Source organism: Eriocheir sinensis, chromosome 27 (genome assembly GCF_024679095.1).
Source record: "Eriocheir sinensis breed Jianghai 21 chromosome 27, ASM2467909v1, whole genome shotgun sequence".
NCBI classification, from domain to species: domain Eukaryota; kingdom Metazoa; phylum Arthropoda; class Malacostraca; order Decapoda; family Varunidae; genus Eriocheir; species Eriocheir sinensis.
In genome coordinates, this window is record NC_066535.1 from 15834806 (window position 1) to 15850352 (window position 15547).

At 48.0% G+C, this 15547-nt stretch overlaps 1 protein-coding gene across 8 annotated transcripts in view; it reads left to right on the forward strand.

Annotated features, from left to right (window-relative positions):
• The window catches only part of LOC127004201 (Ig-like and fibronectin type-III domain-containing protein 1), a 289306-nt gene that overhangs the window by 248879 nt on the left and 24880 nt on the right, over positions 1-15547 (forward strand). For all 8 annotated transcript variants that reach the window (XM_050871723.1, XM_050871717.1, XM_050871715.1 and 5 more), the window contains 9 exons: positions 2653-2856; positions 4407-4616; positions 4806-5296; positions 5465-5640; positions 7108-7376; positions 7494-7704; positions 8397-8519; positions 9679-9802; positions 10150-10325. In XM_050871723.1, coding sequence (XP_050727680.1) covers positions 2653-2856; positions 4407-4616; positions 4806-5296; positions 5465-5640; positions 7108-7376; positions 7494-7704; positions 8397-8519; positions 9679-9802; positions 10150-10325 — 1984 coding nt within the window. The remainder of the gene's footprint in view (positions 1-2652; positions 2857-4406; positions 4617-4805; positions 5297-5464; positions 5641-7107; positions 7377-7493; positions 7705-8396; positions 8520-9678; positions 9803-10149; positions 10326-15547) is intronic.

Sequence of the window (15547 nt, forward strand, 5' to 3'; positions counted from 1 at the left end):
CGCACTTCAGTATGCAGCAGTACCAGGGACCAGCACTTCAGTATGCAGCAGTACCAGGGACCAGCACTTCAGTATGCAGCAGTACCAGGGACCAGCACTTCAGTATGCAGCAGTACCAGGGACCAGCACTTCAGTATGCAGCAGTACCAGGGACCCGCACTTCAGTATGCAGCAGTACCAGGGACCCGCACTTCAGTATGCAGCAGTACCAGGGACCAGCACTTCAGTATGCAGCAGTAACAGGGAAAAGCACTACAGTATGCAGCACCAGGGACCCGCACTTCAGTATGCAGCAGTACCAGGGACCCGCACTTCAGTATGCAGCAGTACCAGGGACCCGCACTTCAGTATGCAGCAGTACCAGGGACCAGCACTTCAGTATGCAGCAGTACCAGGGACCAGCACTTCAGTATGCAGCAGTACCAGGGACCAGCACTTCAGTATGCAGCAGTACCAGGGACCCGCACTTCCGGATCAAGCAGTACCAGGGACCCACTTCAGTATGCAGCAGTACCAGGGACCCGCACTTCAGTATGCAGCAGTACCAGGGACCAGCACTTCAGTATGCAGCAGTACCAGGGACCAGCACTTCAGTATGCAGCAGTACCAGGGACCCGCACTTCAGTATGCAGCAGTACCAGGGACCAGCACTTCAGTATGCAGCAGTACCAGGGACCCGCACTTCAGTATGCAGCAGTACCAGGGACCAGCACTTCAGTATGCAGCAGTACCAGGGACCCGCACTTGAAAAGATTAAAAAAAAAGAATGTTGAGAAGTTTAAGAAGGTACAAAGAACAACCACGAAAAAGGCGCCAAGCCTGATAGATTTTAGATGCGCCGAAAGACTTGCGAAGCCACACTCACCGACGCTGAGGAAAAAGGCGATATGATTTTACTTTTATATTGTGTCGAAGAAAAAAAAAATATCGTCTAATAAATACATAAAACCTTGACAATCTTCTTGAAGGTAGCACAGCAAAAGTTTGTATAAGAAAATATAACGAAAGTTGTGAGAAAAATCAGCTTTCCAGACAGGGCAATGGATCAACGGAATATATTACCGGAAGTCGTGTGTTCCAAAAACATTCACAGTTTTAAAGAAAAATATGATAAAACACTTTTGAAAGATGGGACACGACGAGCTTGACAATCCTGTAAAAATATATTTAGTTAAAAACAGTTACAAAGGAAAGAACACACACACACACACACACACACACACACACACACACACACACACACACACACACACACACACACACACACACAACGACCGAAAGGGAGCGACTGACAAGCTCTCAGGAACATAAAACATCAGCAGGCCAAACACGCTATACAAAGGAACACCGCCACCAACCAGCCTGCATGCCTCACGTGCAGGCTAACCCCATCAACCTTCCTAGCCTGCCCACTACGCACCCACGGCCTGCCTTCAACCCAACGGTGAAAACTGATTTCATTCACACTTGACCTGAAGCTCAACCCTTAAAATTTCCTTCTTTTTTCGCTCGCCTAGAACTGAACGAGGATCAAGGACACTCAAGCCTCATCGTGCGGCCGCCGGCGAACGAGCCTCTCAGGATGACGGGTCGAGTGGTCTGTCTCGTGGATGGAAAGAGAGGGAGAGGGAAGAGTATAGTGGGGGGGGGGCTCCTGATCGGATGAAAGCTTTGGTCGCGCCTGATTCTCCCACAAGAGGTCGCTTTCATGATTGTTTGATCGTTCTTTTGATGTCTCGTCCGCCTCCTTCTCTTGAACTCGTGTTTCTTTGCATACCGAAATTCCTGCCACATCTGCCGCCTCTGCTCCTGCTGTTGCTTTTCCTCCTTCTACCAACACACAGCACACCGCAGCAAGGTCGTGACGTGCAGGTAGAGTGAAGTATTTGCCGCAGAAGCAAGGCGATGGTGTCTGTCTCGAAGGTGCTAGAGGAACCCTCGACACTATTTTTTTGTAGAGTATCGTGTTAGTTTCTCGGCGTGTGCCGCCTGGATAACGCAAAATGTGTTTTGTTTTTTTTGTTTTGTTTTTTACAGCTAAGTAGACAGCTCAAGGGCGCAAAGAAAAATATAAAAAAAAGCCCGCTACTCACTGCTCCTGAATAGAGGTCAAAGGAGTGTCCAAAAAGAGAGGTCAGTTTCGGGAGGAGAGGTGTCCTGATACCCTCCTCTTGAAAGAGTTCAAGTCGTAGGCAGGAGGAAATACAGATAAAGGAAGATTGTTCCAGAGTTTACCAGCGTGAGGGATGAAAGAGTGAAGATGCTGGTTGACTCTTGCATAAGGGGTTTGGACAGTATAGGGATGAGCATGAGTAGAAAGTCGTGTGCAGCGGGGCCGCGGAAGGGGGGGAGGCATGCAGTTAGCAAGTTCAGAAGAGCAGTCAGCATGAAAATATCGATAGAAGATAGAGAGGCAACATGGCGGCGGAATTTGAGAGGTAGAAAACTATCAGTATGAGGAGGAGAGCTGATGAGACGAAGAGCCTTTGACTCCACTCTGTCAAGGAGAGCTGTGTGAGTGGACCCCCCCACACAGGTTACCCTCTCTTGCAGCTCCTTGAGAACCCCTTCCCAGCCTTTTGTTAGAGTAGCATGTTAATTCCCTGACTTGTGCTGCCCATGTAACGCGGATTGTACTACCGTCTGTTGCAGATGCTTGAGGAACCTGTGTGACCCCAGCAACAGGTACATCAACGAGCCAGACATGATCGTGTGCGCGCCGTGGGCCACCGAGGCGTTCTCCTGCCTTGCTAACGACATGGACCACTCGGACTGCTGCCGCGAGAGGGGTCTGCCGCCACTCTGCGTCGAACTCTGTTCCGGCAACGTCACCAAGATTGACTACAAGTACTTCAGGTAAAACCACAGCGGTTAATGCAAGCAAGACGATGACTTGAATATAGATATAAGCAAGACGAGTACTTTAGGTAATACACAAGCGAGGAACTATGTAAACAAGTATGTTATTTTACTGCCTGTTCTGAGCGTGGCCCCGCCAGATGTGTTTCGTTACGATATGACAAACACCTTGCTTCTTGAATATCCACTTCGGTAACTTCATCTCGGTTTTCCCTCGCGCCCTGCCACTGTACATCCGTCGTCTGCTGGTGGCTTGATGGGAGACGCGGCAGCAAGAACGACGCCCACTCGCACAAGAAAACGCCTTGATGCAAATGTTGGTGTGAAGCACTTATGTAGGAGACCCCGTGAAGAGTTTTTGTGAGGGATACCCAGCTATGTCTGCGTATCTCTTTATCTGTGTGTGTGTGTGTGTGTGTGTGTGTGTGTGTGTGTGTGTGTGTGTGTGTGTGTGTGTGTGTGTGTGTGTGTGTGTGTGTGTGTGTGTGTGTGTGTGTGGTGTGGGCGTGTTTGGCCGTGCGTGGTAAGCTTGTTTCACGTGTTTCCCGGTGGAAATTAATCACATTATTACATTATTACATTTATTAACTGAACGCGCAATTAGTTGAGAGTATTAAGGATTTGTGGAGTTTTTGGGGGGTTTAATGGCTTGTTTAATTGGATTATGCTGTTTGCCGGACTGGCGGGTGGGCGTGGTGTGGTCACGGGGCGGGGGACGAAGGGGGAGAGCATAGATAGATAGATAGATAGACAGATAATCAGACTTCGCTGTTCACGAGTCATGTCATTGTCGCAAAGCGCGAACTTACGAACGGCACAAATTTAACTTATCGAAAATTCATCCTGGAAATGTTAATATACACTTAAAAAATATTATTCTTAACTTGACAAATTAATGACTCGATACACTCCATCGTGGGATTATTATTGTGATTCTGTTACTGATGCGTAACAATGTAATAGATATTAACGTTCTAATAAAAACGCATTACGTATATAGAATAAAAAAGAAAATATCAAGATCAAAATCATAACATTCTCTCTCTCTCTCTCTCTCTCTCTCTCTCTCTCTCTCTCTCTCTCTCTCTCTCTCTCTCTCTCTCTCTCTCTCTCTCTCTCTCTCTCTCTCTCTCTCTCTCTCTCTCTCTCTCTCTCTTCTCGTAATAAATGGTGTATTACAACACGCACGTCTCATCTTCATGTTGTCGAGGTCTTACTTTTAATGAACACTTGGTGTTTTCCATTGTAATTAAAAGCTGTGGCGCCAACGAGTGTTTCCTCTCTCATGATAGCGTGAAAAAGTGTTGTTCCTTTCTTGCCAGGTAGCACTTACGAGGGCACGCTGACACTCGGACACATTTCTTAAAGCCAAGATATTATGTTTTTATTCATTTTTTACATGCATCTGTTCCGAGTCTGGGCGGTAAGTGAGAGTGTCTTGTTGGAGGCTCTGTTTCCAAATATTTTAAGGTTTAGGGCTCAAGGAGCGCGGGTCGCTGCGTCCAGTGCTCGGCGGCCGCTGAGTGTCTCGCCTCTGTTCCCTGCAGGTGCGTGGACTACTTCAACGATTACCGGAGCTGCCTCATGAAGGGCTACAACGTGCTGCCGGGGCCGCCACGCGACGTCACCGTCAGCAACATCAACCCAACCTTCGTCCTCCTCAAATGGGCGCCGCCCGAGTTGCTTGGCGACTCGGTCAGCACCTACCACGCCTACTTCAGGCCGATCCAGCCCAGCCGCGAGTGTGAGAGCAACTGGTAAGTGGCTGTCCCTCTTGTGCTTTCCAAGAGCTTCTTTCATACCCTCAGTCCGCTTCTTTTTTTTTTTTGGGGGGGGGGGGGGGGGGCTGGAAAAATGAATAGTCTTTTCCTTCAGTTTATTTTGTTCCGGATTTTCCCGCGAGTGCTTGGTATCGCGAGTGTGGCTGACTGGTGCTTGTGTTGCAGGTTCATCAACAACATGGAGGTGTCGTACCACGGGGTGTACACGCAAACCTCACCCTTCGTGTTGGAGAAGCTTTGCGAGAACACTGAGTACGAAGTCTACGTGCAAGCAGTAAACAAGCACGGCACCGGAGACCCGTCACCGCGCGTCCTGTTCCGCACGCCGCCAGTGGTGCCCGAAACGAAAATTGAGGACGACTCGGCCTACAACGTGACACAGTGCTGCGCAAGCGTCCAAATTAGCCCCGGGTGCATGCCGCTGTGTGACTACAACGCCCGCATGTCCCACGTGAGGATGCTGGCCGCCACTTGCGCCTCCGAGCTGTCCAGCCTTGTACGGTGTGCCGCGGGCGGCCGCAACCACCAGCCGTGCTGCCAACGCAGAGGCGTCCCGGACTCCTGCATGAGCCTTTGTGCAGGCTCCTTCTCCAACCAGGCGACGCCGGCGGTCTGCATGCCCTACATAGGCAACATCATGATGTGTTTGGAGGATGGTAAGGCACTGCTGCCACAGTCAGGGATGTAACTGCCATGTTGGACATTTTTTTGTTAGATTTGCCTGGCCGACTAGCTCGGTAACAAGGATATAGCGGTGCTCATTCAACTCCCATCGAAAACTCCAGAAGGCAACAAAGGTGTGACGGTGGCTTTGTTTCCGGCAGGTGTGAGGACACTGCCGGGCCCCGTGAGGGACCTGCACGCCACCAAGGTCGCTGACGGGGAGGTGACGCTGGTGTGGCAGCCGCCCGCGGACGGCCCCAACGTGACGCTGTACCAGCTGCACTACCAGAGCGTCGACAAGCACTCCGCCGCGCTGGCCGTCTACTCCCTCAACAACGTAAGTCGGCGTCACGCTGTCCAGTAATATGCTTTCAGTCATCACGGCGTTTGTTTGTTGAAGGAAGAGAACATCAATCAGTCCGGAAAGATTAATTATGACGCTGACGCTGTACTAATGGCCAGCGGCAATTATTTTTCACCGTGAAATTAGAGTTTTATCCGCGGCTCGGGAAAGTAATTGGCGTGTCCCCGATAGATTGCCTGTGATTTATGGCGACACATTTATCATTTCCTCTTGAGTTTATTCATTTCAGAGAGAGGTAGAGAAAGCCAAAATTATTCACATTATATTTCCATAGTCATCACTTTAGGGCGATTTTGATCATCATGAATATTGGCATGTCACACAACATGGTTTATTTGATTAACAAGTTTGCTAGTTTTGTCAGGGTTCGAATCCCATCCTGAGCTGCTAATACCGTTCATCTGAGCACTTGGAAATTAAGTATTGCTTCAGGCGGTATTCTGGAGATGAAACTGTCCCGCCCTCGGCAATACAAGGGGTGTGGACGCCTCGGGAACCAGCGTGCTCTCCCAACGATAGCTTCCGTCATGCTACTTCAATCCAGTTTCCAATTTCCCTCATTCGCATTCCTTGTTTGCTTTCTCCTTCCCTTTCTTTCCCATTTTCTTTCTTCATTTGCTTTCCGGCCTCATATTTGCATACTTCCTATTCTTCTCCACTTCATGCTACCTTTCCTTCACTTCAATTAATTCTCTATGTGTCTTATTTGCTTCCGTGTCTTCTCATCTCCCGCGCAGTAATTCCTCTAACTCCCCCTCTCCGCCCCTTCTCCCCTCCCCCCCCCCCTTCCCTTGTTGACTACCCTGTGATACACTCTCCTCAATCCCCTTGTCGTCCGAAACTGTAATGCCGTAATCCCTGCCCGGAAATCCACGTGAGAGGGATGAGAGCCACCCGCAATTCCGCAGCTTAATCCTCGTAGCTCCTCACCCAGCCGAGACACCCTTTGCCCCCGGCCCTTACACCGTCGCTTATCCAGCTAATCCGGCCCCGAAATTGACCCCTCTTTCGGCCACCTCTTTGGATTCTTTTTGGGAGCAGCGAGTAGCGGGCTTTTTTATTATTGTTTCCTTTTGTTGTGCCCTTGAGCTGTCTTCTTTGTTGTTAAAAAAAAAAGGACTAACATCTCCCTTACCCCCTCCACCCCTCTGTATCCTACCCAAGTCTTTTCTCAACCCACCCACATTCATACCATTCCACCACGCCTCCCGTAGCACACAGTCTCTCCCAGCGTTCCCCGTTTCCAAGATGCTTCACTTAGTATCTCGCATATAGTCAAATCCAGACTAGACACGTAAAGCTCAGGAATGGATGGTTTCACAGTGTCACTTGTTATAATCCTTCAAATTCCGTGGTGTACTGGGACAAGGCAATACTAAGGGTGACTTCGATCATTTCCTCGCCGCTAACAGGTTCAAGGGTCTTCTGTCTCTCTTGCAGACGATGAACCTGACAGACACAGTTGCCACCGTGACCAACCTCAAGACGGGTAACATGTACAACTTCTTCGTGGTCACCTTGAACGACATGGGCACGTCGCTCCCCTCTGCAGTCCTCACCATCAACGCCACGGAGGAGTCCAGCTTGGAGGGCGCCATGGCGGGCGTGTCCTCGGCGCCTCACAGCCTCGTGCTCGACCACAAGACAGCCACGACCCTCACCGTGGTGTGGCAGCCGCCCGAGCTCGCCCACCCCACCGACCGCTTCACGTGAGTAGTTTGAACTTTCTCCTCCTCCTCCTCCTCCTCCTCTTCCTCCTCCTCCTCCTGCTGACTTCTTCATCCACTACATGACACCCCCAGCATCCCCTTCTGCCTCCCCCACAGGTACAATCTTCACTACCGCGCCCTGGGCAGCCCCGGGGACCTGGACAACTACAACGTCACCAACACGGGCACCTCGGCGCTGCTCCTCGAGAACCTGACGCCCAATACACAGTACGTCATCTACGTCACGGCGGTCAACGACAAGGGGGAGAGCCGCCCCTCGGAGACCCTGCTGGCCTGGACCGACCCCGCCTACCCGGCCTTCGTGGAGGTGAGACAGTGCGAAAGACACACACACACACACACACACACACACAGCTCGCCAAGAAACTGCTGGTAGTATTCAATTATTTATAGCTCCTATGTGTGTGTCCGTGTGCGTGCGTGCGTGTGTGCGTGCGTGTGCAATATTAAAGGTAAAGCTTCATGCCGCTGCCAGTCAACACAGGAGTGACTTGAGGGAGGGAGGAAGCGGCGTTTAAGAGGAGGTAGATTCGTGTGGTGAGGAACAAGAGTTTAGTTGCAGTTTCTATACTCACCATTTTTTCCATTTCCCTTTTTTTTTTTTTTTTACAACAAAGGAGACAGTTCAAGGCCACAAAAAGAGGAAACAATAATAAAAAATAAAAAAAGCCCGCTACTCGCTGCTCCTAAAAAGAATCCAAAGAGGTGGCCGAAAGATGGGTCAATTTCGGGAGAGAAGGCGTGTCCTGATACCCACTGACTCAGATAATACCCGAAGCCTCACAAACACCACCTACACGACACCTCTCCATCTGAAATTGATCTCTTTTTTTTACCCACTCATCTCTTTTATGGGAGCAATGATTAGCTAGTTTTATATTTACTCATTTTTGCCCTTGAGTTGCATCCTTTACTCTAAAAATAAAAGAAATCACACACTGTCCTGAATCCTCCCTGACCCCCGCCGACCCACCTTGCTCATGTGTGTTCGTGTTTCAGGCGCCGACGGTCCATCCCATCAACCTGATCGTCGAGGGCGGCAAGATGACCGTCCTCTGCATCGCCATGGGTTCGCCGCCTCCCACCGTCTCCCTTTACATCTCCGGGGTCCTCATCAACCAGGTGAGGCAGCGACGCCCCTTTTAGCCGCGCCGCAAGGCAGGGAGTGAGTGGCGCACGTAAACCCTCAGCCTAATGACTCTTTTTCAAGGCAGCAAAGAGAAAGTGAGAGTAGGTAATTAGCCCGACTCGTTCATTGCTTTTTTTTCTCTCTTTCTCGCCTTCCTCCTCCTTTTCCTTCTTCTTCTTAATGTATGTTTCCGCCTGGCTTACTCAGGAGCAGCACAAACGAATGCAACAACCACAGAGGCTCGAGAAATGAGGAAACGTGCAGGACGAGCTTCACCTGAGTAGACTGATCAGGAAATGAGAGCAGTGACGAGAGATGGGCGGGTGAGGAGGAAGAAAGAGAAGGGAAAGGAGGGAAGGAGAAGAAGCGAGGATGATGAGAGGGAAGGAGAATAGCCACATCAGACGAGAGAGGGGAGGGTAGGGAGGGAGAAAGAGGAGAGAGAGAGGAGGGAATGAAGAGAAGCGAGGAAGATGAAGAGGAAAGGAGAATAGCCACAGCAGGAAGGAAAGTCGAGAGAGAAGGAGGGAGTTTCGTGTGAGCAACCGCTACTCCGTCTCTTTGTGTTAATGTTGGCGAGTGGGAGAGAGTCCACAAGAGGATTATGCGACACATGGAGGCGAGGCAGGGTCACCGCAGCACGCCTCGGCAGCGACAAGACCCGCCAGACTTTGAAAGCAGTGGGAGCATTTCAGAGACAGGAATAGAAAGACACATCAGGCAGGGAGGTAGGAAGGGGACAGAGGCAAGTAGGGAGACAGGGATAGATAGGGACATGTGCAAACAGGGAGACAGAGAGAGGGAGATATGGGAGAAGCGAGGGAGGGTGGGTAAGGGACAAGTATAGGCAGGGATGGAAATGGAGGGAGAAATGCGAGCAAGGAGACAAGGAGAGGAGGACATATGCAAGCAGAAAGTCAAGACAACAATGGATCCAGAAAAAAAGACAGTCAAGGAGAAAGAAAACAAGTAATGGAGAGAGGGTAGTCCGGGGAAGGGCGTCGAAATGTGTCGCTTATTTAATTAACCTTTTATCATACAGAGTAACTTCGTCTTAACTGTGTATGTGCCAAGAAAATGTTAGCGGGTAAGTCCGGGGTATAATAAGGACATCAGAGGCAGCTGGAACGCAAATTTTCCCTTCTTTTCCAGGACGAGACGCGCCACATGGTCACGGTGATCCAGAACGTGACGAGGGACATGCGGGAGATCTCCTGCTACGCTGACAACGGATACGGCACGCCCATGCAGGCCTCGCGCACCATCACCATCTCCCGTGAGTAGCCGAGTAGTAGCGAGCTCTTGGGTAAAGCAGAATCACACCCCACAAACTCTCTTCCCATCCTCTGTGAATGTTGTACGCGTAGTCACATAAGGGAGTAACAAAAAATAGCAGGGAAAATGAAGGATAGGCAGATGGGAGGGTATCAAGATGCCTGTGCTGTGTGGGTGATGTTTTCCATGTTTCCTTTTTTTTCCAGTTAGAGAACTTAGTGGGTCTTTTCTCTTTATCTACTTATCTATCTATCTATCTATCTCTTTCTCTCACTACTATGGTCTATTTTCTAATGTTAAAAAAGATCTAAGGCCGCCTCCTAACGTCCGTCCCTCCCCCCGGTGCAGGTCGGCCCAAGATCAGGGCGCGGGAGGTGGTGCGTGTGCCTGAGGGAGCCACGGTCACGCTGGAGTGTGCCGTGGACGCCTGGCCCGAGCCGTCCCAGGTGTGGTGGCGGGACCCCGACGGCAGAGTGGCGGTCATCCACGGCGGAAACCACGTCATCAGCTCCAAGACGAACCAGGTAGGACGACGCGACCCTCTTGCCTCCTCTGACACTCCTTAAACTTTTCACTTCCTCTTTTGGGGGTCGTCTTTCTCTGATTTTAACTCTTCGTGAGATTCCCGACAGCGGCAGTCCATCAGTGCCTCGTTCCCGCTCCGTCCCGAGGCCCAGACAGTCAATCTGATCCCCCCTAACCCCCAACGCCTCACCTGCCGCCCCAGACACCCCTGCCCCACCCTCAGACACACCTCCCGGCAATACTACCCCCTTGTCTCCCCCTCCTACACACACACACACCCAGCTCGGCCTCGGTGCTGCAGGCGTTGTCATTACCGTGTATGCACAAGACGTTTGCGACGCTCCTCATGGCGCCGATCCGAGCATCACTCCGGAGGGCGGCTCATAAGGTTTTTTTTTTTTTTTTCCTCTTTTTTGTTTTGTTTTTACAGCAGAGGCGACAGTGCAAGGGCGTAAACAAAAAAGAAAAGAAAACCGAACAGCCCAGCACGTAAGAACAGTAATTGCTTTAATCCGTTCCGCAGGTCGCCGACACCCCGCTTGAATAGATTAAAGCTCGTGTTCTTAAACGCTTCCGCCTCTTACGTTAACTATTTTTAAAGGCCAAAACGGAGATCATTCGGGTTGCAATGAGTGTGTTTTTAGGCTCACGGTACAGAAGAAGGGTCATACCACCACCAGGGTCATAAAGCTACCCCTGGAAATGCTCGAAAGCCCCACGAAAGCCTTGTCAAACATGTGAGCTTGGACGCCGAAATGTTTAAGAAATGACCCTAAATAACTACAGCCTGGTTATGAGCCTTGCTGGTGCCTGCTCCTCCGCGTTCCCATGCTTCCTCCCCCTCCTCCTCGCGGCTCATTAATAACCCTCGTATACATTCATCACGCCACGCCCGTCTCACCTTCCTTAGCCTTCCCTCCTTGGTGAACTAATGACCTGTCCTGCCGGTGAGGGGGGGGCGGCGTGGGGCCCTTCATTTATCCTCTATGAGACCCGTCAGCCAGTCAATCCCCGGGAACCCGCCTCGCTCCCTCCCATCTCCTTTTTCTTATTAATTAGCAACTAGACACATCGTCCTCCTCCTCTTTCTGCGCTCCCCCAAGTTTATATTTTTTCCCCGTCTCTGTTTTTTTTTGTTTTGTTTTTTTCGCGGCAAGAAGATCCCCGCAGAATTTAGACGGTCACATTATTCCCCCCGGTTGTTATCCTCCCTCCCGTTTTCTTTTTCCTTAGTCTCTCTTTTTCTTTTCGTTTGAGGGGAAGGTCTTATAATGAGGATAACTTTACTTCCTCGACTGATATCATCTTCCCTTCGCTGAAATTGTGGTTGCTGATGATGTGCTTTCACCAAACAAATAAAATAATAAAACGTCTTCCTATATTTTCCTTTCCCTGTCTATCCTTCCCCTTGCCTGTCAGTTCGCTGTCTGTCCTTTTCCTTATGTTCCTTTCTCTGTCTTCCCTTCCTTGTCTGTCCCTTCCCCATCCGCCCCCTCCCTGTCTGTTCCTTTCCTTGCCTTCCCTTTCACTCTCTTCCCTTCCCTTGTTTTCCCTTCCCGTATCTTCCTTTCTATTTGATGTCGTACCTTCCTTTATCTTTCCTCCCCTTTCCGTCCGTTCCCTTATTTTCCCTTCCTTGTTCGTTCCTTCCCTTATCTTTCCTTCCCTTCCATTATTTTCACTTCCCTTCGCTTCCATTAATATAACTTCCCTTTTCTTCCCTTCCCTGTCCGTCCCTTCCCTAATTCTTGCTCCCCTTATCTCCCCTTCCCTTCCCTTTCGTTTCATTCCCTTCCCTTCCCTTCCCTTCCCTTCCCTTCCTTATCCATTCCTTCTCTTCCCTTCCCTTATCCTCCCTTCTTTGTTCGTCCCTTCCCTTGTCTTCCCTTATCTCCCCTTCCCTTCCCTTCCGTTTCGTTACCTTCCCTTCCTTATCCCTTCCTTCCACCATCACCCCTTCCCTTCCCTTCCTCTCCTCTCCTCCCTTCCCTCCATCGTACACGTGCCAACAAAGAAAGGCGGGTTTTAATTCTCTTATCGTCGTGTTTCATTGTCTTGTTTCGTAATTAAGACCCGACTTGATACCATCCTTACAGTCTCATTTATACGCGCTTGTTGGCAAAGGCGAAGGAAGCGATTTTTTTTTTCTTATTTTTTTATAGCAAAGGAAGCAGCTCAAGGGGAAAAAAAATTGTGAGGAACTGTGTAAGGCATTGTAACACTTTTTTTTTTCTCTCTCCTGCTTCTTTGTAATTTTATTTTGTTTTATTTTATTGTTTGGGCTAATTTTGTTTCTCTGTCTGCACGGTATATGTGTTTCGTAAAGCCTTGTAGCACTTCTCTTTATCTCTCCTGCTTCTTTCTCGCTTTTTTCTTTGTTTTATTTTACTGTTTGAGATCAATGTGTTTCTCTCGGTTGTGTTTCGGAATGCGTGTTAAGCTAATTTTTTTCCACCTGTTCTTTTTTTTGGGGGGGGGTCAGGGGGCATTTTTATTTGGGCTTTTGACATGTGCTTCTTTTTTTCTCTTTCTTCTTTTTATTATTATTATTCATTTTCTTCTTTTTCTTCAGATCTTCGTTTTTGTTTTGTTTTTCTCCTTTTTCTTCTTCTCCTTCTTCTTCTTGTCTTCGTCTTCTACTTCTCCTATTTCTTGTTTTTCTTCTTCTTCTCCTTCTACTTCTTCTTCTTCTTGTCTTCGTCTTCTACTTCTTGTTTTTCTTCTTCTTCTTCCGCATCGTCAGGTTTAGGAAGCTTGAAAATTTTGCAGCCCAGTCTGACGCCTGGAAGGTTCCATTCTCGCGGGGGGCAAAATAGGCCTAACGAAGGAGTAAAAAGACGCTAATGACGAGGAGGAGGAAGAAAGGGAAGTGACGTGAGGGCTGATAACACGTCCATCCTCGCCTTTGTCTATTTCACATTTTAGCGGATCGATTCATTTTATCTAGGTTTGTGTGTGTGTGTGTGTGTGTGTGTGTGTGTGTGTGTGTGTGTGTGTGTGTGTGTGTGTGTGTGTGTGTATTCTCTCTCTCTCTCTCTCCAAGTGACAAATTAATTTCTACTTAATTGCTCTCTATAACCCTCCGTTTTTTATCCCTCCCTCTTTTTTTATCTTCCAACTCCTCCTCCTCTACCTCCTCTCCTTCCTCAGTCTTTCCCTCCCCTGTCAAACGCCAAACTCTTCCTTCCTCCTGATTCTTAGTCTTTCTCCTCATCCTCCAGCCTTCCCTTCCTCCACTTTCCTTCCTCCTTCAGTTTCCTTTCTTCTCTTATCGTCCCTTGAGTGGAGAGTCCAAGGTTCCCGTCATCCATAACAACAGGTCAGGTATTGTTTTTCTTTAACCATGCCCCGTAGATTGGGAGGTCGAGGGAGGAGGAAGGAAAGGGAGAAGGAGGAGGAGTATGAGGAGGGTGGTATTTATGGTGGAGAAAATGGTGAATGAAAGAACGGGAATAAAGAAAAGATATAAAAAGATAGGAAAAAGTGCAGTGAATGATTGGAAGATAGAAGGAAGGGAAGGGAAGGAAGTTACGATATGAAACGGGAAAGTGCAGAGAGAAGAGAGGAAAAGATAAACAGGAGAAAAAAAGAATGAAGGAATAGGAAAGAAGGAAGGAAAGCGACACAAAACACGGAACATTGAGGAAAGGGAACCGAAAGAAGAGAAAAAGAGAGAGAAAGAGCATTGGCAGTATATTAATATCCTGGCTCAATGAACAAGAATATATATCCATCTGTATTACCCTGACGCTTCAATTTTCCTCGCCAGACCTGCCAAGCGAGCGTCAGTCAGAAATTGGCGTTCTCGTCGCGCAAAAAAGAGAGATGTGGAGTGCGAGAGGCGAGTATCCCACGGGAGTGACGGCGGCCGCGAACACTGAATTTCATATACCTGTTACCTTTTTGAGAGCACTCCGCGGCGACGTGAATAGCTGTAATAAGCGTCTCGAATCCCTTTAGCGGTAATACCCGGGGGAAAAAATGAATATGTAGTAAAAGATGAAGTAATAACCGTGTAATATGGGTGCGGTGGAAATATTAATGTAGTGGTTTTGATAAGGGTAGAGCGTGTGTGTATAGCGAGCAAGATGACGTAGACGTGATAGAAGAGGATTATGATGAGTCTTTAGTTAGAGATGTGTGTGAAGAGGATCAAAACCGCTCTGGAAGTAACTTGAATCGCTCTTTGGGGTAATTTGTCCTTTTTTTGTGGGTGTGTGGAGATAGTGACGGAGTTTATTTTTGTTTGTTTGTTTGTTTGTTTAGTACTTGGCCTGTCACCTTCACTAGACAGAGTATACGCGGTCAAACACAAGCACAAACAAATAAACAAACACACAAACAGAGAGAGAGAGAGAGAGAGAGAGAGAGAGAGAGAGAGAGAGAGAGAGAGAGAGAACGGTGTGTTGTTCTTGTCTTCGTGTGAGAGGAGCACGTGAAAATTCGGCGTTATTAAAGTAATGAAGGAGGATAATAAAGCAAAAACAAAGGAAGGGAGACAGAAATATATGTAAATACGGGTAATGACGTTATGATACGCGACACAAATGAACTTGGTAATGATAATAAGAATGGTAATAAGGGAAATAATAATGAGAATAATAACGATACAGAACCTGAGAAATAGCAAATGAAATAAACTTGAAAACGAAGGTGCGACGCTACGTACAGGAAAACAGAGAGAAGAAAGAAAACAAGAGTATAATTGAGTGAGAAGCGGAGGATAATAAAAAAATGCAGGTGTGACAGATAAAAGAAGGAAGAGAAAAACAAGTAAAAAAGAAGAAAAATATAACATGGAGGGGAAAATTGAGATAAGACACTAGATAAAAAAAATGCAGGTGTCCCAGATAAAACAAGTAAAAGAAGAAGAAAAAATAACATAGAGAGGAAAGTGTGTAGACATTATGACAAGTGATGAAAGTGAGGAAAGTTTAGATAAGACACAAGATAAAAAAAATATGATGAACATTTGAGGAAAATACGAGTGAAGAAAATGAAAAAAATGCAAGTGTGCCAAATAAAATAAGGACGCGAAAAACAAGTAAAAAAGAAAAAAATAACGTCGAGAGGAAAGTTGAGATAAGACACAAGATAAAAAAATATGCAACCGGAATAATAGAGGAAAACAAATGAACGAGAGTAAAGAAAATAAAAAAAATAGAGGTGTGCCAAATGAAACAAGGCAGCGAAAAAGAAGTAAAAAAAGAAGAAAAATATA